This window comes from Trichechus manatus, unplaced genomic scaffold (assembly GCF_000243295.1).
Source record: "Trichechus manatus latirostris isolate Lorelei unplaced genomic scaffold, TriManLat1.0 scaffold00056, whole genome shotgun sequence".
Taxonomy (NCBI): Eukaryota; Metazoa; Chordata; class Mammalia; order Sirenia; family Trichechidae; genus Trichechus; species Trichechus manatus.
In genome coordinates, this window is record NW_004443992.1 from 15,388,891 (window position 1) to 15,414,411 (window position 25,521).

Consider the following 25,521-nt stretch of genomic DNA (forward strand, 5'->3'; position numbering starts at 1 on the left):
CGAGAAGGGAGAGGGTTGACATGTCATGGGGTTGTTAATCAACGTCATAAAACAATACGTGTACTACTGTTTCATGAGAAACTATGTGTTTTGTAAACCTTCACCTGAAGTACAATAAAAAAAAAAAAAAAGCTGTTCATAAGAACAGCATATAAGCAGATTTTTATGAAATAAAAAAGAGCTACCGTCCTACTTCTTGCCAACCAAATTATGAAAAGTCTGAGCACTGTTTCGGATGTATATGAAAACCCAGCTCATAGTCAGGTGCAGAGAGATGAAACAAGACTCCTTTTGTTTTTGAAAAAAAGAATGGTTTTGGCTTGTACTCTTCTCCATGATCCCACTCCTCTCACATTAGAATCAATTTTTAAGGGTTCAGTGGTTCATTTCTCAAGTCTATTGACTTATTACTATTTTATTAAATATTTATTAATGAGGGCTTAAGTATATAACAGTGGTGCAAATGGTTAACACGCTTGGCAGCTAACCAAAAGGTTGGTGGTGTGACTCCACTCAGAGGCACCTTGGAAGAAAGGCCTGGTGATCTACTTCAAAAAAATAGGCCATTGAAAACCCTATGAAGCACAGTTCTATTCTGACACACGGTGGGCTACCATGAGTTGGAACTGACTTGATGGCAACTGGTAAGTAGGTAAACTAATTTCTTTCCATAGCATTTGTAGCTTATAAACAAAATAGTTTAAACTATGAGAACTCTACTCTGTGATTGTGGGTCTTTTGAAGCTTATGGACTGATTCTTCTTCACACCCCTCCAGTCTATATGACTGGGGAGAAGTGAGAAGGAGGACGTACAGGTAGAAACGGGTCTTCCCCATACCTCACACACAGGAGGAGATACAGATACAGCACAATTGGGTTATAATTAGCTACAAACTAATCTGCTATATACCCATATATTTATAAATAAACATCTTTGTCATTTGATTTGAACGTTAAGCATTGTTCATGTAGATCTGAACATAACACATCCTTTGTTATGCTGGTGGCAGGTACCTCGTAGAAACAACATTCTCAAATGTTCAGGCTTATGTAATTCTGAGAGACAGATCCTGCAATGGTATTCTGGTATGTTCTGCCACAAAAACAGCCCGGAGTAATAAAGTAATGGAGCAAAGGGCATGTTTAACCATAGACAGCAATTTGGAGATGATATGGTAGTGGTGGTAGTAGTGAAGGTTTGTACCATAACCTTATTTTTATTGTTAAAGGAGAAAAATATGTCAGAATAAAAGAGATGAGAACATAATCTTAGAATGATAAGGATTCATAAAGATAATCTAGTTCAGTTTTTCTCCACCTGTGTCTCAAGGCATACTAGTCCTACAAAAATAAAAAAATAAAAAAATACTCTATGAGAAATGGGTTCTGAGGTCCAGCAAATAATATGCTACATCCCACATTTTTCTTTCGGTGATTCAAAGTGCAGCCTGTTAGCATATGAAAGCTCTGCGAAGTCTTGTACTAAAGAAAGCCTGCTTAACCGACCCACTTCCTGAACCTATTTGATGATAGACAGGACAGCTGTTCATAGTGTTGTGCAGGATGTACAGGGGTGGAGACGGGGGAATGTAAGTGGGAGCTGAAGCCCAGGCTGGGCCCTGCTCACCGGCTGTAGGAAGGGGCATCTTCCATTTTTCCTCTTTTTGCTCCATCCTCTTGCCAAGCTGCACACTCGCAACTGCATTCTCCCGGAGAGGGCCTTTTTAATTCTCATAAAGCTGGCCTAGCTGTGGCCCTCCTATGGAGCTTTCTTTTTGAGTTAACACCTATTAACACACATGGAACTTACTAATGCTCCATGGAATACACTTTGATAAACACTGAATTAATCAACGACCTACATTTAATAGAAGAGAAAATTGAGCCTGGAGAAGTATTAGCTATCCATGAACATTTCATGGCAGAACTGGAGCTAGAACTCAATCTGCAGATAACCCATCCTGGTTTTTTTTAGCATTCTTTATATTCACAATTCTTTTATTTTTTAATTACTCTACCATGAATTATCTGCTCTTCAGTCTTTAAAAGAGGTGATCTCTACTTCTTCTCTCCCCTCTCCCTCAGTTAAACAGAACACCCATTAAACCCACTGTCACTGAGCTGACTGCAACTCATAGCAACCCTATAGGACAGAGTAGAACTGCCCCATAGGGATTCTAAGGCTGTAATCTTCACGGAAGCAGACTGCCACATCTTTCTCCTGCAGAGCAGCTGGTGAGTTTGAACTGCACACCTTTCAGTTAGCAGCCAAGTGCTTAACCACTGTGCCACCAGGTTTCCTTAAGTAGAACATAAACAAAAACAAACACACTGCCATCAAGTCGGTTCCAACTCATAGCGACCCACACAGGACAGAGTAGTACTGCCCTGTAGGGTTTCCAAGAAGCAGCTGGTGGATTTGAACTGGTTAGCAGCTGTTGCTCTTAAGTGGGCTACAAATGGAGACTAACTTACCAATAAAATTAGGCAGTGTACTGGCAGGTTGATTTTAACTCTAAAACAAAAACTAAAATCCAGCAACACTTCATTTATCTAAGAGTCCTTATTTGTGTATTATTTACTGTCTTTCCTCCCACCGCCTACTAGAATAAGAAAGTTCAGAGAGCAGGGACTATGTCCTCAGCAACTAGAACGGTGAGCACAATAAGTGCTCAGTAAATACTTGCTGAATGAACGAATACATAATTTACAGTGCTGTGGCCATGAGTTTGAACCACACATTCTTATTTAAACACAGTTCTAATTGTTTGGTTATTTGTTTCTAAGTTCAGAACATATTAGAGTCAATAAAGTAGAAAAGAGGAAGGGCAGCTTAGAGGCAACACGATGACAACAGAAGTGACAGCTGATAACCCAGCATAAGGGAAGAAAGGAGCCTGCAAGAAGATACAACACAAAAGCACAGTGACAGCCCCAACTGAAGGCAATTTGGCAATATGCATCAAACTCACAAATGTACATACCCATATTTAGAAAGTTATCTACCAATATTCTCATTCATGAATGAAAGAATTTCTATTCAAAATGATGTTTAAAGTTATTCATTAAATCACTGTCTATAATACCAAAAGGTTGGAAAAAATATAGTCCATAAAAAAAGGACTAGTTAAATTATTCTGTATGATATATATATATGTACATATATGTGAGTGCATGTATACATATATATATGTTGTTGTTAGGTGCTGTTGAGTCAATTCCAACTCATAGCAACCTTATTTATGTACAACAGAATGAAACATTCCCCGGTCTTGTGCCATTCTCACAATTGTTGCTATGTTTGAGCTCATTGTTGCAGCCACTGTGTCAATCTATTTTATTGAGGGTCTTCCTCTTTTTCTGATCCTCTACTTTACCAAGAATGATCCCCTTCTCCAGCGACTGGTCCCTCCTGATAACATGTCCAAAGTCCATGAGACAAAGTCTCACCATCCTTGTCTCTAAAGAGCTTTCTGGCTGTACTTCTTCCATGACAGATTTGTTCAGTTTTTTGTATGTTTTTAAATAGCCACTCTGTATTCCATCATGAATCATATATATATGTTGTGTATATATATATATGTGTGTGTGTGTGTGTGTGTGTGTGTGTGTGTGTGTGTGTGTGTACTTGAATATAGGCTGTAAATATATACTCAAGTACACACACACACACACATATATACGATTCATGATGGAATACAGAGTGGCTATTAAGAAAAAAAAGAAAGCCCAAAGAAGAGTCTCATGCTCTAAATGGAAAGCTCTTCAAGCACGGGAATGTAGCACCTATTACCATTTTTGTTTGTTTGTTTATTGTTGTAGTTTAAGCAAAAGTTTACATTTCAAGTTAGTCTCTTATACAAAAGTTTATACATCCATTGATATGTGACCCTAATTGTTCTCCCTATACTGTGACAGCACACTCCTCCTTTCCATCCCTGCTTTCCCATGTCCATTCAACCAGCTCCTGACCCTCTCTGCCTTCTCATCTCACCTCTGCACAGAAGCTGCCCATTTAATCTCATGTATCTACTTGAGCTAAGAAGTACACTCTTCACAAGTATCATTTTATGTCCCACATTCCAGTCCAATCTTTGTCTGAAGAGTTGGCCTCAGAAATTGTTTTAGTTCTGGGCTGATAGAGAATCCGGGGGCCATGCTTTCCAGGCTTCCTCCAGTTTCAGTCAGACCATTAGGTCTGGTCTTTTTTACTAGAATTTGAGTTCTGCACCCCACCTTTTTCCTGCTCCATCTGGGACTCTCTGTTGTGTTCCCTCTCAGGGCGGTCATTGGTGGTAGCCAGGCATCATCTAGTTCTTCTGGTCTCAGGCTAATGAAGTTTCTGGTTTATGTGGCTATTACCATTTTTGTATTTAAAAACACACGCTATAAAATATCTCTGGAAGGATACCCAAGAAAAGAGTAATTTGGTTGCCTGTGGGAAGGAGAATAGGGTAGGTGGGAGAAAGGGGTGCAAGGGAGATTATCTCTGTATGTTTGTCCTTTTATACTTTTTGAATCTTAAATTCTGTGAAAGTACATCATATTCAAAAAAGAATAAAATAAAAGTATAGCAGTACAATGCAACTTCTTTAGGGAAAAACAGCTTCCCACACCACATGAAACCTTGAAGTTATCTATCACAGGACGGAAAATCATTGATATTTATAATTATAAGACATGAAGAATTATATATTTGTAATTAAGAAAAGGTTAATCTCTGATACCTGTTTTCTTAAATAGAATATATAGAGCCAAGTGGCAAATAAAATAAAAAGATGATTTGATTCCCAAGAAGATAACCATTCTAAAATGCAGGATGCCATAGTCTCTCACAAATCAGATAAGTGATTTATAATTTTTACCTATTAAATCCAAAACACAATATTCTCTCCATGATTACAATAGTAACATTAAGACATATATGTAATAAATATATTTTCCCAGAATGTTAAAACATTTATAAAATTATAAAAGTATTATAATCACATTACTGAAAATTTAGAGAATAAAAAGATCAAGAGAAAAAAAAATTACCCAAAATCCTACCAACAGTAACATAACCACTCATCACTTTGGTATAATACTTCTTTAGTATTTTTTCTCATTCCTGTTGTGAAAAATCATGGCCAAAGTCTTAATAAAATTGACCTTGACCATAATACTTCTTGTTCCTGTTAAAACAAGCACTGTGGGCTAATGGACAAAGAATCAGAAGAACTTAAGTTTAATTAGGATTTGTTATCAAAATCTCCAAATGACTCTGATCAAGTGGTTTTCCCCATTAGCTAGCTATTTTCCAGCTATGCAAGGGCAACAGAGCTTGCCTTGAATGCCTCTCAAGATGTGGAGATAGGAAATGGTTTGTGTAACATGGAAAACCCCCAGCTAAATGGAATGTGATTCAGCCTAGGACACCAAAAAAAAAAAAAAAAACAATAATAATAATGAAAGCACAGCCAAAGGGAACTATTTAGGAAGAACTGAGGCTAAGTTTGATTTCCCCACCACTTCTTTGTCATCTTGAATTTTTGAATGAGGGTAAGGGGAAAGCTCTCTTCAAAGAGAATTTCATTAGAAAATGGCTATAGAATTTGAGGATAGGGTTTAGCATCTGGGTAATCCTGGAGCTCAATTCAATCTGCAAGATGTACACCGGAAAAGAGATGAAATCCTGCTTTAAAAATAATTAGGATTATTATTACTCCAGCAGGCAGACAAGGAAATGTTAAGAGGACAGATTTCATTCTGCTCTGCAAAACCATTTTTTCACTCTTTTAAATGGATATTCAGGCCAGTCACGTACTTGCTATTAAGGTCAGCAGACAGATCTAATAGAATGATGTCTGGTCTTGGAAACTGATAGTTCTGAACTGGTTCTCACAATTAGAAGCACTAAGTTAAATCCTAGTGTCTGAGCAAAGACAGACAGACACTGGACTAAATGGAATAGTTACTTAATGCCAGTGAGAGATGATCCAGATTAAATCGACCAGCTCTATTCCTGCCTTTAAAAATCGTTCCTGTTCCACTGAGAACTTAGGAGGGAATGGCCTGACAAAGGAGGTTTTCCTCATGTGCCACATGTATAAAGTGAGTGTACCTAAAATCATCAGTCAGTTACCTCTCCTCTCACAATCAAACCTTGTTACTTGAATGACCACCACAATAACATGTCTGCTTTATAGAAAGATTACAAGTGCCAGTGATAGCTAAATTGATGGTTTCAGTGGCTCTCAGAACTCATTGCAAACAGAACTGGATCTCTCCTCCCTTTTATGTCTTAATAAACCATGCCTGATTTTTTTCATTTTCCTCATTTGGTGTCACCTTTTCTGCTTTAGCTCCACTAATTGGCATGTAGTCTGCTGGCAGGTCCCATCAGCTCAAACTCTCCCCAAGATCACAAGGCTGGGCTGGGCAGCCTCACTCGCTTGCTCTCTATGCACTGCTTCTAGCTGTTAAAACCCAAGCAGATGCATCCAAACTATCTAAAACAAACTCAGTGAGCGTTCTTTCCTTCTAAATAGGTTTTTTAACACACATGACAAATATATTTATAGCCTATATTCCGAGTGTCAAGTACAAGACACAGAGGAGAGGATACCTCTGCCTGGTAGAGGGGAAGGAAAGAATCAGGAGAGGAAATGAGGGTTAAGCTGAGTTTTAGGATTTGCCATATTGAGTAAGGGCAAGAGGAAGGCAAGAGGTGTGAAATAGCATTGCATGACTAAGGAATAGGAAGGAGCGCGGTCTTAATGAAGGTTAGTGGCTGAAGGGGCTAGACAGGCAGGCTGTCTGGCCGTCCTATTGCCATTTAGTTGATTCCAACTCATAGTGACCCTATAGGACAGAGTTGAACTGCTCCATAGGGTTTCCAAGGTTGTAATCTTTATGGAAGCAGATTACCACATCTTTCTCCTGTGGAGCTGCTAGTGGGTTCAAACCACCAACCTTTCAATTAGCAGCTGCGAGCTTAACCACTGCACCACCAGGGCTCCTCAGAAAGGCAGGCAGAGATCAAAAAAGACCTTATATGTCAGACTAATGGATTTGCATTTATCTTGTATACAATCATAGCAAGACCTGTCCTTAATTGAGTGCTTATTATGTGCCAGACACTGTGCCAGAAGCTTTCTGTGGATCATTCATTCATTTAAGCAAACAGCAAACTTAATAAGAGAGCACTATTATTATCACCTTTCTAAAGCTGAAAAAACTGAGCCTAAGAGAGGGTAAAAAACTTACCCAAAATAAGATGAGGATTTTTTTGAAGTATTATACCAATCAGAAAGGGCAAGATTTCTAGTCAGATCAGGAAACAGAATTCTCTGTTATGTGGCAGGACACAGGACCATATCAGCATCATAAGCCTAGAGTGCACTCCAGTGGGGGTTAGATTCCTGGATTTGCCAAATTCTTCTACCTTGTTTATGCAAGGGCAGAAACATTATACAATATACTAGCCAATCCACAGGAGTCCTTGGGTGGCACAAATGGTTAAGTGCTCAACTATTAGCCAAACAGTTGGCGGTTTGAACCCACCCAGAGGCACCTCGGAAGACAGGCCTGGCAATCTGCTTCTGAAAAGTCACAGCCTTGAAAACCCTATAAAGTAGTTCTACTCTGCACGCATGGGGTCGCCATGAGTCAGAATAGACTTGATGGCAACAAACAACAATCCACATATCTTGAAGAGCACTGGCTGAAAACTAAAGTTGAGGTGCCCATCAGGCAAATTTAATAGATAGATCTCCGGATTTCAGCAACAAAACTGAAGGTGGAGATAAAAGTGGGAATCATCTGCATATGAGTCCTGGTAGTTAAAATCATAGCAGGGAGGGACATAATCCAACAGAAAGTATAAAATGGGAAAAGGAAGCTAAAGTATGAACCTTAGGGAATCCCAGTATTAAAGGTATAGGCAGGACAAGGAATCGGAGAAAAGTGATTGAGAAGGAAGAGTTTGAAGTAAGATGGGAATTAGGGATTGTGTCATCAAAGTCAAGGTAGGAGATTTCAAGAACAGTCAGATCTACCTGGTCAAATACTGTATCCCAAAGTCCAGTAGAATAAGAACTGACAAGAGTCAACTAGATTTGGCAAAGCTCTGATGGAGAAGAGAGGAGTTAAGATCATGAGAAGAGGTAGAAGGAATAAACCTTTCATGAGAAGAGTGATGTTTTTTCTGCAGCTGGAAAGCAAACAGTGAGAATGAGTGTGGGTGTAGACAAGTTTATAGATGGGTTGGCAGAATGACCCTTATTTTCTCCATGAAGAGGTAAAGGTACTCCCCAGACTGACTTGGGCTAGGTTTCTAATCTCTTTAGGATCACAGATGCTAAGATAAAAATGATGAAAACTACTGAACTGAACAGAAGAGAACATCCATAAACTCCCATCACAACTACTTACCTACTTATACCTGTGTCCATACACTCTGCCTTTCCTCTTACTCCATGCTCCAAGAAAAGCCCAACCCTCCAACTATCTACAAGATCCCATCCCTCTCACCTACCCAACCACATCATTTAGCAATTGTCCCCTCTCTCCTGGACTTCTCCTATCAGCATAGAAAACATGCTGTTATTTCTTCCATTAAAAAAAAAAAAAAATCAAACCTAACTTGACCTTACTTCCCCTCCAGTTATTCTCCATTTCTCTCCTTCCTTTTATAGCAAAACTTCTCAAAAGAGTTATCTCTTCTTGTCTCTCATTTCACTCCATTCAAGCTGCTCTCATTAAGGTCACTAATTACCTCTAAACTATGAAATCTAATGGTCAGTTTTCAGTCCTCATCTTATTTGACCTATCAGCATCTGTCACAACTGATCTGGAAAATCTTTCTTCACTTGGCTTGTCGGACATCTAATTTCCTTCTATCCCACTGGCCACTCCTTCTTGGTCTCCTTTGCTGGTTTCTCCTTTTCTCTCTGCCTTATTAAGTTGGAATGCCCCAATGCTCAATCTTCTTCTCTTTCATTGACTTGTGTTTTTATAGCTACCCAGTCTGCCTTTTGTAATTCTTGGATGTCCGCCTTGGCTGGTAGCAGTTACTTTGCAAAGCTGTTAAGTAAGTACCTATGCTTCTCATTTACTCCCTTATCTTATAAACAAGAGTCCCACTGAAGGCCTGAGAGCAGCTCAGTGCACTGTTCCCTGGTTGTGGGTCCCTGCCCAGAAGTCTTCATAGCTTTTCTCAAGGTTCCAGTTCCAAAGGGCTGGATTCACTAGAAGGCTGACTTTCACATGAGTAGGAGTGCTACTCTACTATAATAAATACCTTAGATTACATAATTCCTCTCTTTCAAAGATCACTAGCACACTTAGGCATACATTATTTACCCATTTTTATCCTCCCATAGTATTGTGATGTTGGAGATAGTATCTAATCGAAAAATAACAAAAGAAACTTCTCTATCAGAATTCTTACTACCTACAGTTAATGATCAAGGCCTAGAAATCAAAACTGCTATCTATTATTTTTAAATAGGAAATTAATTAGAATCATAATTAAGAAGACTTTAAACCATGAGATGATATTTAAGAAGTATTAGATATGATCTTGTAGCTTTTATGAGACAACCTAATCATGTTTGCTTCAAACTGTGTTATACCATTCTTTATAATCCACCTGACAACACACGAACACCTGAGTTGCAATTATTAAGTAAACTCAATTTTTGTACCTACCTTATATTTTGAAGTGTCCCAGTTGTGGACTATGCGTGCCGGGATAAGAAAATTGTCGTCCACATGGCAGCTGCCACAGTAGTACCACCCACTGTAATTGCACACCTTAGCTTTCCCATTGGAAAGGCCTATGGATCGCTGGCAACCTGTTCAAGGCAAGAGAAAAGAGTCTATGATTGTTGCTGTAATTTTAACACCACCAAGCAAGGCTATTCAACCTTCAAGTTAAACAAAAGTCTGGTGTACATTCATTTTCTAAAAACCAACAGTGCCATTTATTGGAAGAAGGAAACACCTGTTCTTTCAATTAACTGCAAGATTTCCTTCTTTAATATCATACTAGCAAATCATGGGCTAAAAATGCCTGAAACAATTCTCTGTAAAGATACACAATCTGGGATTTCACTTTATCATTGCGAGGTTTTCAACAAGAGAAAAAATGTGTTTTCTTACTAATGACTGTTACAAAAACACATTTTTTGGAAGGAACCAAAGCTGGAGCCTGACAGGCTACATTATGGGCAGAAAATAGAGCTGCAAAGTACAGAGAAAAAATAATTAATTGGAATAACTAATTAGAACTTATTTACATATTATATTTTTATGTACTTTCAAACAGACTTTTCAACAGTGCTTCTAAATTAAAAGGCACTTGTAGCAGGGAACACTCCACATGTTGGATCAAAGCAAATACATTCTTCCCAGTCTCTTTTCGGAACTTTTCAGAGAATGTATTCAATTCATAGGAACAAAAACCTATCACACAAGAGAACCCACTGGCCTTTTTTTTTATTGCTTCCCACCCTACTTCAGGTCTTTAATGAACACATGCTCTGATATACTTTTGGAAACAAATGTCACCATTTAACCAAAATCCTATTTGCTGCATGTACAATCTATTTCCCAAGTGCTTTTCACTAAAGACACCCAAAAGAATCTGTTGCTGGGGGCTGAAGCAGAAATTTTGGCATAATTCTCCACAAAGGCACGGTCTTTCTTCTAAAAAGTGTACTTAGTTAGCTCAGTTGGCTGCAATGTGCTGTTATTAAAGCTGAGATCTTGATGAGGAGCCAACCACCTTCTCTCTACTGCATGGCTACCAGCTTTGGCCCTCCTTCCTCTGGTCAGCAATTGGAAAATTCATGAGCCCTAATACGGAAGTGACGAGAACCATGGCTGGATCCCACTGAATTTCTCTCACTAAGAAGCCAGACTCATGCTTTCTAAGTGTGGATCAGTCATGTCTTCCTTTTCCATCTCTTAAATTAAGCTTTTACCTAATTTGCTAAATCCAGTATTTTGTATTTGGAAGGTAGACACATTTTAAGAAAAGAAAAGGGGCAAATGAAAAGAAAGAAGAAAAGGTGCTCCTATAAAAGTGACAAAAAGAGATAGGATGTATTTTCATTTGCTCTGTAAAAATGAGGAAAAATAAGAAAAGAAAAAAGAAAAGCTGGCGAGTTCCACCGTCTCTGCATGGTGTAGGGAGAGATCCATAGGAGCAGGGAAGAGCCCTCTCCTCCTCTTCCTTCCTCCTTCCAGTGTCCTGGCAGGAGACAGTGAGCTGTGGTAAGCACTGACTGTGCAAAATGTTGCTTGGAGGCCTGGGCTTTGATCATAGGCTCTTGAGATCCAGATTTTCCAAAATGAAGAAAAACAGAAATGACTTGCTACTTGATAAGAATTAGGAAACAAAGTCGTAAAGAACTTAGCTTTCCTAGCTTATAGTCTATAACCATTGGCTCATTGATTAGTTAAGTATTGAACATATACTTTTTAAAACAAGGTGTCACATTTGGTATACAACTGAAAGTTCTGTTTATTGAGCCTGGAGTTAGCACAAAGATAGGCACAGCATTTAAACTTTTGGACACAGGGAAGCAAGCATTTTTGCAATGTAGCTTTGGTATCCACTAAAGGAAGGAGAGTCAAAGCAAACGTGGGCCTCAGATCTGTATCCTCCACTGCTGGAGGGGGTGGGGCTGAGACGTAAACGAGGGTTAACATGGGTGAGACTGAGGCTACAGAATTCTACCTACGTAATTGTTGTGGGAAGCGGGCAAGGGGTGAGAGATATTGAGAATATCTACTGAGAAATAAGCATCCAAGTTACTCTATCTACATCTTTGGGATAAGGCAGTGATTGATAATGTAGGAGACATCGACTTAGTCATAAAATCAATTAACACATTAAATATTTGGATGAAGAATCAGGCACATGAAAACAAATGTCACTGAGTACACATTTTGTCTATAACAAGGCAAACAGGATTCAGAAACATCTCATTGAAACTAAAGGATCAAAAGGGGAAATCAAGAAAAATGAATTGTATACCACCTATAATTGCTACTGTGAACAGTAGGGTAAGCTGCTGATAACCCCTTTGTTTAGTTTATGGGCTCGCTCAAGACTATAACTCTTCAAAATAATTTTATCCATAAGGCTTTAAGTACCTTGATAGTGAATTCTCTTCTCAAGTGATGAAAACTTCATGGATGGAAGAGAACAGACACAGTCAAATACAATCCTGAAATGTACTGACTGGTTGTGTCCAAAGCTATGCTGAAATTCATTTCTGTTCATCACAAAAGAATTTTTTTCTGGACAGCTTCATTTTATTTTCATCTACATATGGTGAGAGATTATATATGAGAAACTGTCACTCATTGTTGCCCAAAACTTTGACTCATAAAGTTCTGCTGCACAAAGGGCTGACACACATTAAAAAGCACAAGTAACACTCGGGAGGAAATGGTTTCTACTTTGGCCGACACACATTCATGACAATGTAAGCTAGCACTTGTAGAATGTACTGCAGTTATTGCTAGGAGAGCTATGTCCTTAAGAATATAACAAAAGTAAAGGACTCCTCTTGGACAAAAATGAATGTACCTAAACAAAGAATTTACCTTTCAACACAGTAATACGGCAAATGTTATGCTTGTAAAGTATTAGCACTGTACCTGGCACAAAGTGAGTGTTCAAGACATATCTAGAGACAGAGACAGGCAGACAGACAGATGAGACTGAGACTAACAGATGCCAACTGTCCAAGACAGAGGCATCATATATTACTCCAATAACTTGCAGAACTAAGGCAATCAAAGCAAGGCTTCTGTAAAAAAAAAAAAAAAATCCAATTTGAATACAAATTGGTTTAAAATTTAAAGATATCCTATAAGCTATTGGGTAAGTTTTTGTTTTTGTTTTTGTTTTTTTTTTTCTTTTTTGCACTGGATTTTTAAACAGCTAAGTCAGCTTTGACTTCTATGGTCTATGTTGTATTAGCAGTGTTACAAGTATTATATTTAAGTAAGAAATAATATGAAAATTGCATGTAAGGTAATTACTGCCTATTGAAAATGCAAAGACTTTTTATACTCTTGCTAAACTCTATAATTCTTGTTTGTTTAATTTCCTGGAATGTTGTTAGTAAGATCACAAATGGTGTGAAATAAATTAGTAACTACTAGTAGATTCCAACTCAAGTTGAGAAGTGTCAAGATTTATTGGTCTTTTGAATAAACAATAATTGAGAACATAAAGTCAATATTTAGTCAAAATTTATCTTGAAAGGCAATAAATCTTGATTTTTGCTGAGGCAAGTAAGTAAACATGTGCACCATTCTAGAGAGTCTGACTGCTTTTCTATCTACCAAATATCTATCTTGAGTTATAAATTTAATGATCTGTGACACAGATTTTCACTTGCAAAGACATGATTTGAGCTGTTGAGTAACTTCTAATTTTTCTTACAATAAGATGCTTCAATACCAGCATTTATAGTAGTGTAAGCTACAAAAAGTTTAATGATGAAATGTTATAAATTCAGCATCTAGTATATTTAAATCAGTCTAAAAATTTTTTTTTTCTCATCCTTGTTTTCCTTTTAACAGTCTATAACTGGACTTTCTCATTTACTTCTGGGTCTGTCTGTTATTTCCCCAAAGACTTTCAAGAAAATGGTAAGCTATTTTAAAATGGAAATAATAGGAAAATGGATAAACAAACACTTGCATAGTGCTTACTATATGTCAGGCACTGTTCTAAGCACTTTATATATATATATATTAATTCATTTAATCCTCATGTCAGTTCTATGAGGTGGATATTACCCCCATTTTACAGATGAAGAAATTAAAGCAGAGGATGATAGAGTCATTTTGTCCAAGGTTGCACAGCTAGTAAAAGGCACAGGCTAATAACTTTAAGAGCAATGCCAACCTATTATAAAGGTGAATTTCCATGTAGCTATCTCCCTGTGGATGATATTAAAAAACTATCTCCTTGTGAATGACAACATGAGATGGACAAAAAATATTAATTAATTTATACAAAAAGAACATAATTTGGTTCATTGATAAACTCAGCCTAGGACCTCATGAGTGTTAGCATTACCTGTGAATGAGGGGAAGGGGAACAAGAACAAAAATACATAAGGTAGAAAGCAGAAGATAACAAAAGATGAGCAAAGGAGGAAGCAAACACAACTAACTGTGGAGGTCAAGGAAGGCTGTGTGGACATGGGAGCGTTTGAGCTGGGTCTTGAAGAAGACAGGTTTTGAAAGAGGAGTGTGGGAAAAGGCTTAAGTCAGAAAAATGGGAGAATATTTGGAAAACATCAAGTAGTCTAGTTGTCTGAAGCTCAGTGTATCTAGACGGGTGTTGGGAAAAGAGCTTGGAACAATAAGGCAAGGCCAGAACGTCAGAATCCTGAATGCTCAGGGTGAAGAGTCCTTACTAATCAAGAACAGCTAGAGTTGTTGGAAGCAGAGCAGTAATCTGGGCTTGGGAAAGACTAACTAGCAAGAAAAAAACAAAGGGGGAGAGAACTAGATGATAAGTTACTGAACGAGTTTAAGCTTGATTAGGCAGTGGGTTTGGAAGTAGGAAGGGAAAAAGAGAAGATACTACAGAGACAAAATGCAAACGTTTGGATATGGAGAGCATGGGAAGGGAAGGGCACCATCAAAGATGCCCATAACGCTTTGAGCCTAGGTGATCATTATATGAGAAATCTATCAGTTAAAAGAAGGTGGTTTAGGCAAGAAAATGTTAAGTTTGTTTGGGGCATTAAGTAAAAAAAAATAGAGTTCCAAAAATTTGAGCTACCGAATGAACTGATGCCTAAAACTCAGCTACATGAGAATAATTTCCCTTTACTGTATGAATCAGTTTGAATTGGATTTTCAGTTGACTTGTAACTGAAAGCATCTGATATTCAATTATGGTTGATGAGGTTCCTATTTCTATAACCTACTATTTTTATTTAAATCTAAGATGTAGAGCTCTTAGATTACAAACCGTTAAAAAAAAAATAACGTTGCTGTTGAGTCGATTCTGACTCACAGCAACCCTATACGACAAGAGTAGAACTGCCCCATAGGGTTTCCAAGGCTGTAATCTTTACGGAAGCGGACTGCCACATCTCTCACACATGGAGTGGCTGGTGGGTTCGAACCGCCAATCTTTCAGATAGCAGCTGAGTGTTTAACCACTGCTCCAATCAACATGCATTTCAGTAGAAGACATTTATTACTTTATAAAGAGGTGAGGAAAAGATGACATAGTTGGTAGGTCTTGTTTCTTGATAGCACAGTGGCTACCAACCAGGGGTTTGTAACGTCTGGAGACATTTTTGGTTGTTACAATAGGGCAGGGAGCAGGGGGAGGGGAGCTACTGGCATCTATGGGTAGAGACGAAGGATGCTGCTAAAAGTGCTAGAGTGCACAGGACAACCCCCCCCAACAAAGAATCATCCAACCCCAAATGTCAATATTGCCACTACTGAAAACCTTTGTGACAGCACAAAGCCAAGTGGGCGAACTAAGAGACCCGTATACTGACCCTACTTAATCACTTTCTTCTGTGAGACATGGATGTGCCATCTATTATAGGGAGAAGGAAAGCCCTTTCATCAACTCTACTTTCTTATCTAAAGAAAATGATTCAATATGCTCGGCTAGTTTAGGGTAAAGAATGACAATGAAAGAGAGGCCTGTCCACATTGCACCACTATCTGCTAGACTACCTGCTAGTAACATCTGCTCCAAGTTGGGGCTTTTGTTGAAATACTTGCCCACCAATAACTCTTACTTGAAAAATAACTGCAGAAACCAAAACGGCCCAGCTAAGCTGATTATTTCAGACATGAAAGCTGCTGGTAGTGAGATGAATGCTCCTTTGTCACAGTTTACCTCCTATCTACTATCAGTTCTGTCTTACACATTGCTACCAAGATTGGATTCCCCATGTGGTACCTCTGCAAACCCAAATAAGGCAGGGAGGTCAACCTTACCATCCTTGTAACAAGGCAAATGCTGGGCTGAGCTACTTAGTACTTACACACTGACAGCCTTGGGGAAGATGTCTTATTAAATAAACTGTCTTACTGAAATGTTCTTCTAAATGGTATCAAGCCATATTGGAATCTGAGGCTAATGGAAAAACCTATACTACTGATTGTCTTTATTTAAATTTTTGACATTTTATTCCTCAAGAATTTTTGCACTGTTTGATAAAAAAATATTAAATTAAAATATTATTTATCTTCCCACTTTGGTGAGTGGGATCTGGGGTCTTAAAAGCTACTGAGCAGCCATCTAAGATGCATCAGTTGGTCCCAATCCACCTGGAGTAAAGGAGAATGAAGAACACCATGGACAAAAGGAAAGTATTAGTCTGAGAGACAGAAAGGGCCACATAAACCAGAAACTTCATCAGCCTGAGACCAGAGGAACTAGATGGTGCCCAGCTACCACAATGACCGCCTTGACAGGGAACACAACAGAGAGTCCCTGAAGGAGCAGGAGAAAAGTGGGTTGCAGAACTCAAATTCTAGTAAAAAGACCAGACTTAATGGTTTGATTTAGACTGGAAGGACCCAGGAAGACATGGCCCCTGGACTCTCTGTTAGCCCAAAACTAAAATCATTCCCAAGGCCAACTCTTCAGAAAAAGATTAGACTGGACTATGGGACATAAAATGATACTCATGAAGAGTGTGCTTCTTAGCTCAAGTAGATACATGAGACTAAATGGGCAGCTCCTGTCCAGAGGTGAGATGAGAAGGCAGACAGGGTCACGAGCTGGCTGAATGGACATGGGAAATCCAGGATGGAAAGAAAAGAGTGTGCTGTCACAGTATAGGGAGAGCAATTAGGGTCACAAAACAATGTATGTATAAATTTTTATATGAGAGACTAACTTGAATTGTAAACTTTCACTTAATGCACAACAATAAAAAAGAGAGCAATAGAAAAAAAATTATTTATCTTGATTACTGAGGTTTTTTTTTTTTTGATGCTCCCTTAAATTTTGTGCCCAAAGTGCCTCACCGTAGTCCAGTTCTGCTCTGAACCTTTTGCATCACATGGAATCCAATGTGTGTCCCAACTATGTTCTTCGTACAATGATTTTAACATTAAACCACCACTAACTCTTTTGGAGCCCTGGTGGTGCAGTGGTTAAGAGCTTGGCTGCTAACCAAAAGGTCAGCAGTTCAAATCCACCAGCTGCTCCTTGGAAACCCTATGGGGCAATTCTACTCGGTCCTATAGGGTTGCTATAAGTTGGAAATCAACTCGACGGCAATGGGTTTGGTTTTTTTGTTTGTTTGTTTTTAACTCTCTTTTTGCGATTCCCCAGTTACATCTCTATTATGATTGCTTCAATAGGTCAGTACCTCTTACTGGCTTAGGAATTCAGATGATATTTTTTGTTTACCCAGAGAGCAACCTGTCTTCCTTACTGTTTCTAGAACTTGTAATGTTTCCTTCCAGTTTGGATTTAGAAGTTGCTTCTTACATCAGCCTCATCTAGTCTGTAGCTTCTGTCACATGCAGTGTCCCATCAGGGTCCCCTCTGACTTTTTTCTCATGTCACTCCCCATTCTTAACGCCTGTGTCTCTTTCCCTATATTTTGTGAGAGTCTCATCTCTTTGAACTTTACAGTATCTTAAAACACAACCTTTCCTCCTCTTTGCTAAAACCTCAGTAAAAACCCTGACAGCATCTCTTAGAGTAATTTCTACTTGAGTTATTTCAGTAATGACAACAATTTGATAAAATTAAAATCATGAGAGTGGATCTGAGTAGTACTAAGAACAGTCTCAAACTGAAAAAGATCGCTTTCATCTGCTTCTTTTAAATCCATACTTGAATTTCTTGGTTTTCACCCCAAACCAAATTCTTTATGTTCTCTAAGATTTACAGACTGCCTGGGTCTACTTTCTTCCTTTTTTTCCTTTATCCTTTTCTTTGGCCTTCTTTCCAAGCTTTTCTGTCTTTAAAAACATGTGTTAGTGACCACTTCTGAAGCTAATCTTTTAGCCACGTCATACGTTAAAGTTAGGATCAAGGAAACCATTGGCAATACTGGGTACCTTTTATTCAGTTAAAATTCCTCATCCTAACAATGGATGAAAAACATCATTTCCCTAAAGGTATTCCATCCATTGTTAGGTCACAATAAGACTTTTCCTCATCCCAGAGAGCAATTAAGGAACCTCATCATATTTTCTGAGAAAAAAACACAGTGCAGTGATATGCATTATTACTAAATTAAGATACAGCACATCTGGTTCAGCCAATATTTTATAACATTTGAATTGTTACACAGTCAAACAACCAACCAACCAGTTGCTGTTGATTCAACTCCGACTCATGACAACTCCATATGTGTCACAGTAAAACTGTAAACTGTGCTCCACAGGGTTTTCAATGGCTGAAGTTTCTGAAGCAGACTGCCAAGTCTTTGTTCTGAGGCACCTCTGGGTGGACTTGAACCTCCAACCTTTCAGTTAGTAGTCCAGCTTATTACCTGGTAAATGTTTGTACCACCTAGGGACTCCAGTACATAGTCAAGTTAGTTTAATCTTCCCTTAAGTTATAATCTTGAAAATGTTGACCCTCAAGGCTGTGAAAAGGCTGGCTGGAGGCTGTATAATAAATCAGTGGCAGGAGTATAAACAAAAGACACTACTCCTGTGCTCCTAATTTATTACTTATCCCACTGAGTCTGGATGCCTCCCAGCCACCAAATCATGTGTCTCTTATTTCATCTGTTCTCTAAAAGTCAGGGGCTTTAGAAGAACATCTTTATTGGTGAAGACTGAGAAACAGTTTAAAGAAATGTGCTTATATAGGCTAGAGAAAACTGAAGACTGTCTTGAGTCACTCACTAAGAACATTCTATGGGCTAGGCTGGTGGTTCCTCAAACTTTGTATGCATTTAAACCAACAGGAAAGTTTGTTAAAAAAATTTCCAGGCCCTGTTCCAGAGATTCTGACTTCGACGGGTCTGAGAAAGAGTCCGGCCAGCCTGCCTCACCTCACCGCCATGATTCTGACAAAAATGATCTTCCAACTACACTCTGAGAGACACTGGTGCTGGGGCCCTGCCCTAAAAAAAGGGACACAAAGTCATAGGCCCATGACGGGAGGCTATGAGAGTCAGGGGAGGGAGTTATGAAGGGAATATGTTCAGTTCTACTGGGGGATGGGGCAGGGGGAGGGTGGTCAAAAAATGCTTGAAAGGAAGTCTTTAAATGTGTAAAGGATTTTTCACACCCAGAAGTTGTCAAAAAAGCACAATATAGAACCATAACTAACATGTTCAAACATTGGCTGCCGGCCTACTCCATCTCTCATCTGAAATAAGCAAAGGCAGTTCTTGCTCTTTATTTTTATTAATGTAATCCAATTAAAACATTTTTGTGTTAACATATTTCAAAGGAAGGAGCCTGGCTGGTGCAATGGTTAAGTGCTCAGCTGCTAACTGAAAGGTTGGCAGTTCGAACCCAGCAGCCCCTCTTTGGGAGGAAAAGATCTGGCAATCTGCTCCCATAAAGATTACAACCTAGGAAACCCTATGGGGCAGTCTACTCTGTCCTATAGGGTCGCTATGAGTTGGGATCAACTCAGCGGCACACAACAACAACATATTTCAAGGTATAAAAACTTGCGTGCAGTCATATTTTCTGCTGTTAAAATTGGCTTTTTGTTTACCTCCCCTCCCAAAACATGGCCCATGTTTGTTGAATGAATGAATGATTAAATGAACAAATTAATGCAAGAAATAAATGGGCTACTACTAGATTTTCTTGCTTGGAGATGTATTTAAAAATTGCAAGTTTTTCACCTAAGTATGTTTCTGCCTTTAGGCAGTGTCTTAGTTATCTAGTGCTGCTATAACAGAAATACCACAAGTGGATGGCTTTAACAAACAGAAATTTATTTTCTTACAGTTTAGGAGGCTAGAAGTCTAAATTCAGAGTGCCGGCTTTAGGGGAAGGCTTTCTCTCTCTGTAAGCTCTGGAGGAAGGTCCTTGTCTCTTCAGCTTCTCCTTCCTGGTTTCTAGGAGATCTCTATGTGTCTTGGCATCTATCTTAGCCCATCTCTCCTCTGCTTGCTTGTTTAATCTCTTTTATAACTCTAAAGAGACTGACTCAGGATACACCCTACACTAATCCTGCCTCATCAACGTAATAAAGACAACCCGTTCCAAAACGGAAGTATAATCACAGGCATAGAGGTTAGGATTCACAACATATATTTTTGGGGAACATAATTCAATCCATAACAGGCAGCATAATGGATTTTAGAAAACCTCTCAAGTAATTCTTACCCTTAACAGCCCATGAAAAGCTTAATATTTTTCAAGGAATTTAGCTAGAAATTACAGAGAATCTTGACTTACACTACCAACCAACCAACCCGTTGCTGTTGAGTTGATTCCGACTCATAGCAACCCTATAGGACAGAGTAGAACTGCCCCATAGGGTTTCCAAGGAGCGGCTGGTGGATTTGAACTGCTTAGCAGCCAAGCTCTTAATCATTGGTCTATCCTAAAACTGCACGTAGACAAATTTCCTTCCTAATCAAAGATCAGTAAACAGAAACCATTTACCCAATGTAGAGTCTAGGGGTACATTAACATTTTCTTTAGAAGTTTAGCCGGAAATGAACAAATGATGAAAATAATGGTAACCCAAAAGGAAGTTACAAAAAGGGACAAGAACTTTCCAGACCAAAGTATAGCAACAAAGACTAGGAGAAATGAACTTAAAAAAAAAAGACAGCACAGCTATGGCCTATGAAGTTCAGGAAGGTCTATCAAAAGATCCGTATCTTCTGAAATTCAAAATGATTTTATTCTTCTGAAATATATCAAAGACCAACATGTGACTTCTATGATAAGAATACCAGGAATAAATCAAAAAAGCAAATTTATATCCTATAAAATCAAACTGCCTACTTACGTAAGCGATCAGCTCTCTCTGAATTTTAGGATATGGGATAGTTTAAAACCCAATTATATAACATTCTTCTTATTCCATAGACTCACATTACTATTTCAGTGTTTATTCATTTTCTTTTGTACATTTATTTTTATTTAAAATGATTTCCTGGAGTAGGACCTAGAAACTTATACTGCAAAAAAAGGGGTAAAAAGTATTTATCCAATGACAGACATCAGAGCCAGGAAAAGGATTCCCATCTCCTGTCTTCTTAGTAAAGTGGCATTTCTACTGGTTTATGTTGTCATCCTGTAAGGAAAAAGATATTACTTATTAAATGATGAGATTAAAATGCAGGACGAACAAGAAGAATGAACAAATTTGTTTTGGAAAAAGTACAGCCAGAACGTTCCTTAGAAGCAAAGATGGCAAGACTTCATCTCACATACTTTGGACATGTTATCAGGAGGGATCAGTCCCTGGAGAAGGGTATCATGCTTGGTAAAGTAGAGAGTCAGCAAAAAAGAGGAAGACCCTCAACAAGATGGACTGACACAGTGGCTGCAACAGTGGGCTCAAGGATAACAACGATTATGAGGATGGCGCAGGACCCGACATTGTTTCATTCTGTTGTACCTAGGGTCACTATGAGTTGGAAACAACTTGACGGCATCTATCAATATAACAACACAAATGGAGGACCACAGTAATCCCATTTTCTCTAATCTTCTTTAAATCTTTTAAGAATCACAGAACAAGACTTAAAAGGGACCACATAGAGCAAGCTCATTCCCACTAAAATATCCTAGACAGAGTTCAAAGAGTTGGAAGGAAATGTAAAGACCTTCAAATTCAACCCTCTGTTATCATTACTTATTTAATTGTCTGGCTTCTATACTATAGTGTTCTAAGTGAGGACACATGGTAGATTGGCTTCTTCACTGTGCATTAAGCTTTCACTTATGTTTTAAGCATAGTGCTTAGCACACAGAAGGGCTGCAATAAACACTTGCAGAAGGGCTAAATGAATAAACCCCTTCATCTTACAGATGAGGAAACTGTAGCTCAGATAAGTTATGACTTGCCTTCAGGTCAAAATTCCAGTTTTTCCAGTCTCACTGGCAAGGACTCTGGCCACTCCACTTATTTTCACCTATGGTCACTGAGACTTCTTAAAAAAGGGAAACCCATTCCACTCTGGGCAGTTCTGCTATGTTGGTCCAATGGAATTATACAGAATAAGTCTATTTCTTCTTCTAAGAGACAGCCTTCAAATCTGTGGAGATAATGCTTGTGCCCTCCTTGTTCTAGGTGACACTTGCATGACATGTTTTTTAGTCCCTTCACTATCTTATCACACGTCTATACATGTGGATCAGTTTGTTCTTAAGGGCAGCATCCAAAACTAAATTTTCCAGGTGTGATCTGGCCAGGGCAGAACGCAGTGAGGATATCATCTCTTCTTTCTGGACCTGTCTTGTGCATGCTTTTGATGTAGCCACAGCAGCACAAATGCGGGCTTCCTGGTTGTCTCATTGGTATGTTCACGTGAGCTGCCATTGGGTCAGGTTTACTCTATCTCCCATCTGTGTGGTTAACTTTCTTGAATGTAACTATAGCACTATATGTTTATCTCTATTACATTTCATCTTGTTTATTTTGGTCCATTTCTTTAGCTTGCTTTTGAGAATCTCAATTCTGTCATTCAACATATTAATTGTCCAGACTAGTTTTGTAGTAGCTACAAATTTGGTAAGTATGCCTACCATATTTTTATCCAGATAATTATTGTCCTGTCTGGGCAAATAACAATAATAGCAAACACTTACATAGAATTTCCTATGTGCCAGGCACATAGGAAGAAGTACAACCAGAATGCTCCTTAGAAGCAAGGATGGCGAGATTATGTCTCATACTTTGGACATGTTATCAGGAGGGAACATTTCTTAGAGAAGGACATCATGCTTGGTAAAGGAGAGGGTCAGCAAAAAAGAGGAAGACCCTCAATGAGATGGACTGACACAGTGGCTGCAACAATGAGCTCAAGCATAACAACAATTGTGAGGATGGTGCAGGATCAGGCAATGTTTCCTTCTGTTGTGTGGGGTCACTATGAGTCGGAACCAACTTGACAGCATCTAACAACAACAACATGTGCCAGGCACTGTTCTAAGCCCTTTTAACTCATTTTTATTCTCATGGCACACACAACAACAACCATCTTATGAGGTAGATGTGAATATTTTCTCCATTTTATAAATGAGAAAATGGAAGCACAGACAGGTTAAGTAATTTGCCCAGGGTCACATAGCTAGTGAATAGCAAATCTGAAAACCTAGGCAGTATGGCTCCAGAGTCCTTGCTCTTAATTATGCTACTTCTCATTGTCATCGTGTACCTTTACTGACAACCTTCTAGGCTAAGAGGGATCCATTAGACAACATTCCTTTGGTAAAGCTGTTTGACAATGGTTCTCAAAATGACATAACTATAATCTCTGATAACACAAATTTGGCAGTATTGACAGTTTTGCCAAATGCTTTCTGAACTGCTATATAGCATGGACCTGACCTAATTTTTATCTAATGATCCCATCTAATAAGGACATGGAAGTAATATGGGTGCAATTTGAGTTTACTCATGGTGGCTTATGGTGATCATAACTTCATTTTCTAAATGCTCAGAAACCATATAAATAACAATCACATCCAAAGATTGGCAATAATCTACATTATGGTATGCAAATACCAAAATCTACTTTTTCTCCATTTTGAAAACTAGAACATTTAGCTGTTTCTCTGGCTTCCATCTTGTTCTCCATTATTTATCAAAGATTACTGACAATCACAACTCTAAGTGCTTCTAGTACTCTGGTTTGCAGACATATACTTATTTTCTACTTTTAGACCCAGTAAACAAAATTGAAATCATCAGTATTCTCTTAATACTGTAATTTCTTTTAATTGTCTAACTTGCGCCTTTTAAGTAGCCCTGGTGGCGCAGTGGTTAAGTGCTTGGCCGGGCTGCTAACTGAAAGGTCAGAGGTTCAAACACACCAGTGATTCTGCAGGAGAAAGATGTGGCAGTCTGTGTCCGAAAAACTTAGAGCCTAGGAAACCCTATGGGGTAGTTCTACTCTGTCCTATAGGGTCGCTATGAGTCGGAATTGACTCGATGGCATACAACAGCTCATGTTTAATTTGGTTTTTCTGGCTTGAAGATCACTCTTACCTACCAAACGGGTGCCCTCGTTCTCCCCTTTGTAGGTGTTTTAGGTCCTCAACCAGACTACAAAGTCGCTGGAGTTACAGAGCATATGTTACACTTCTCTTGTATCTCCCACAACACCTACCACATGATGAGCACGCAACAGAAATTCAAGCTGTATTTCTGATAGATGGTAGTAAACACCAAAGAGATTTCCTTAATCTTGTGGGAAATGTAAGTATAAAGTTTAAAGGTGGGTGGAAGGGGATACTTTAGCTTTTTAGCTTTCAAATTCTCTAGAACAGGATTCCCTTACATGAGCAGAGACTGGAATGTATCGATCAATCTCCAAGCCAGTGACCATGATGGTGTGACCCCCTGTCACTCAGTCCCATTTCCTGCTCACTCTCTGCCACCTCCTTTAAGCCATCTATACCCTTTTGAAGGAGTTCTATTAAGTCTTTGAATAGCCCAATCTGCACCTCATTCCTATTTGCATATCTCAATGTATCTGGCAGAGCGTGCAGCATACGAGTTTCTCTCTTTTATTGTGCTTTTAAGTGAAAGTTTACAATTCAAGTCAGTTTCTCATACAAAAATTTATACACACATTGCTATGTAACCCTAGTTGCTCTCCCTATAGTGTGACAGCACATTCCTCCTTTCCACCCTGGATTTCTCGTGTCCATTCAAGCAGCTCCTGACCCTCTCTGCCTTTTCCTCTCGCCTCTGGACAGGAGCTGTCCATTTAGTCTCATGTATCTACTTGAGCTAAGAAGCACACTACTCACAACCAGCACTTTATGTCCCAGAGTCCAGTCTAACCTTTCTCTGAGGAGTTGGCCTCGGGGATGGTTTTAGCTCTGGGCCAAAAGACAGTCCGGGGACCATGTCTTCCGGGGTCACTCCAGTCTCAGTCAGACCATTAAGTCTGGTCTTCTTACTAGAATTTGGGCTCTGCACACTACTTATCTCCTGCTCCATCTGGGACTTTCTGTTGTGTTCCCTGTCAGGGTGGTCATTGGTGGTAGCCGGGCACCATCTATCTAGTTCTTCTCGTCTCAGAATGATGTCTCTGGTTTGTGTGGCCCTTTGTGTCTCTTGGACTAATACGCTTTTTTTTTTCTGATGGGTGGGATTATATTTATTTATTTCTAACCTTACAGAATTGTCTGCTTTTTTCTTCCTTTCTTTTTTTATTGTACTTCAGGTGAAGGTTTACAGAACAAATAGTTTCTCATTAAACAGTCAATACACATATTGTTTTATGACATTGGTTAACAACCCCACAAGATGTCAGCTCTCTCCCTTCTTGATCTTTTTTTTTTTGGTGAAAATATACATAGCCAAAAATACACCATTTAAAAATTTCTACATG

General features: G+C 38.8%; 1 protein-coding gene across 1 annotated transcript in view; it reads right to left on the reverse strand.

Moving 5' to 3' along the window:
- PLEKHM3 (pleckstrin homology domain containing M3) overlaps positions 1–25,521 on the reverse strand; it is a 217,514-nt gene that overhangs the window by 111,530 nt on the left and 80,463 nt on the right. The window contains exon 4 of the mRNA XM_004378281.2: positions 9,695–9,840. Within this exon, the coding sequence (XP_004378338.1) occupies positions 9,695–9,840 (146 nt within the window). The remainder of the gene's footprint in view (positions 1–9,694; positions 9,841–25,521) is intronic.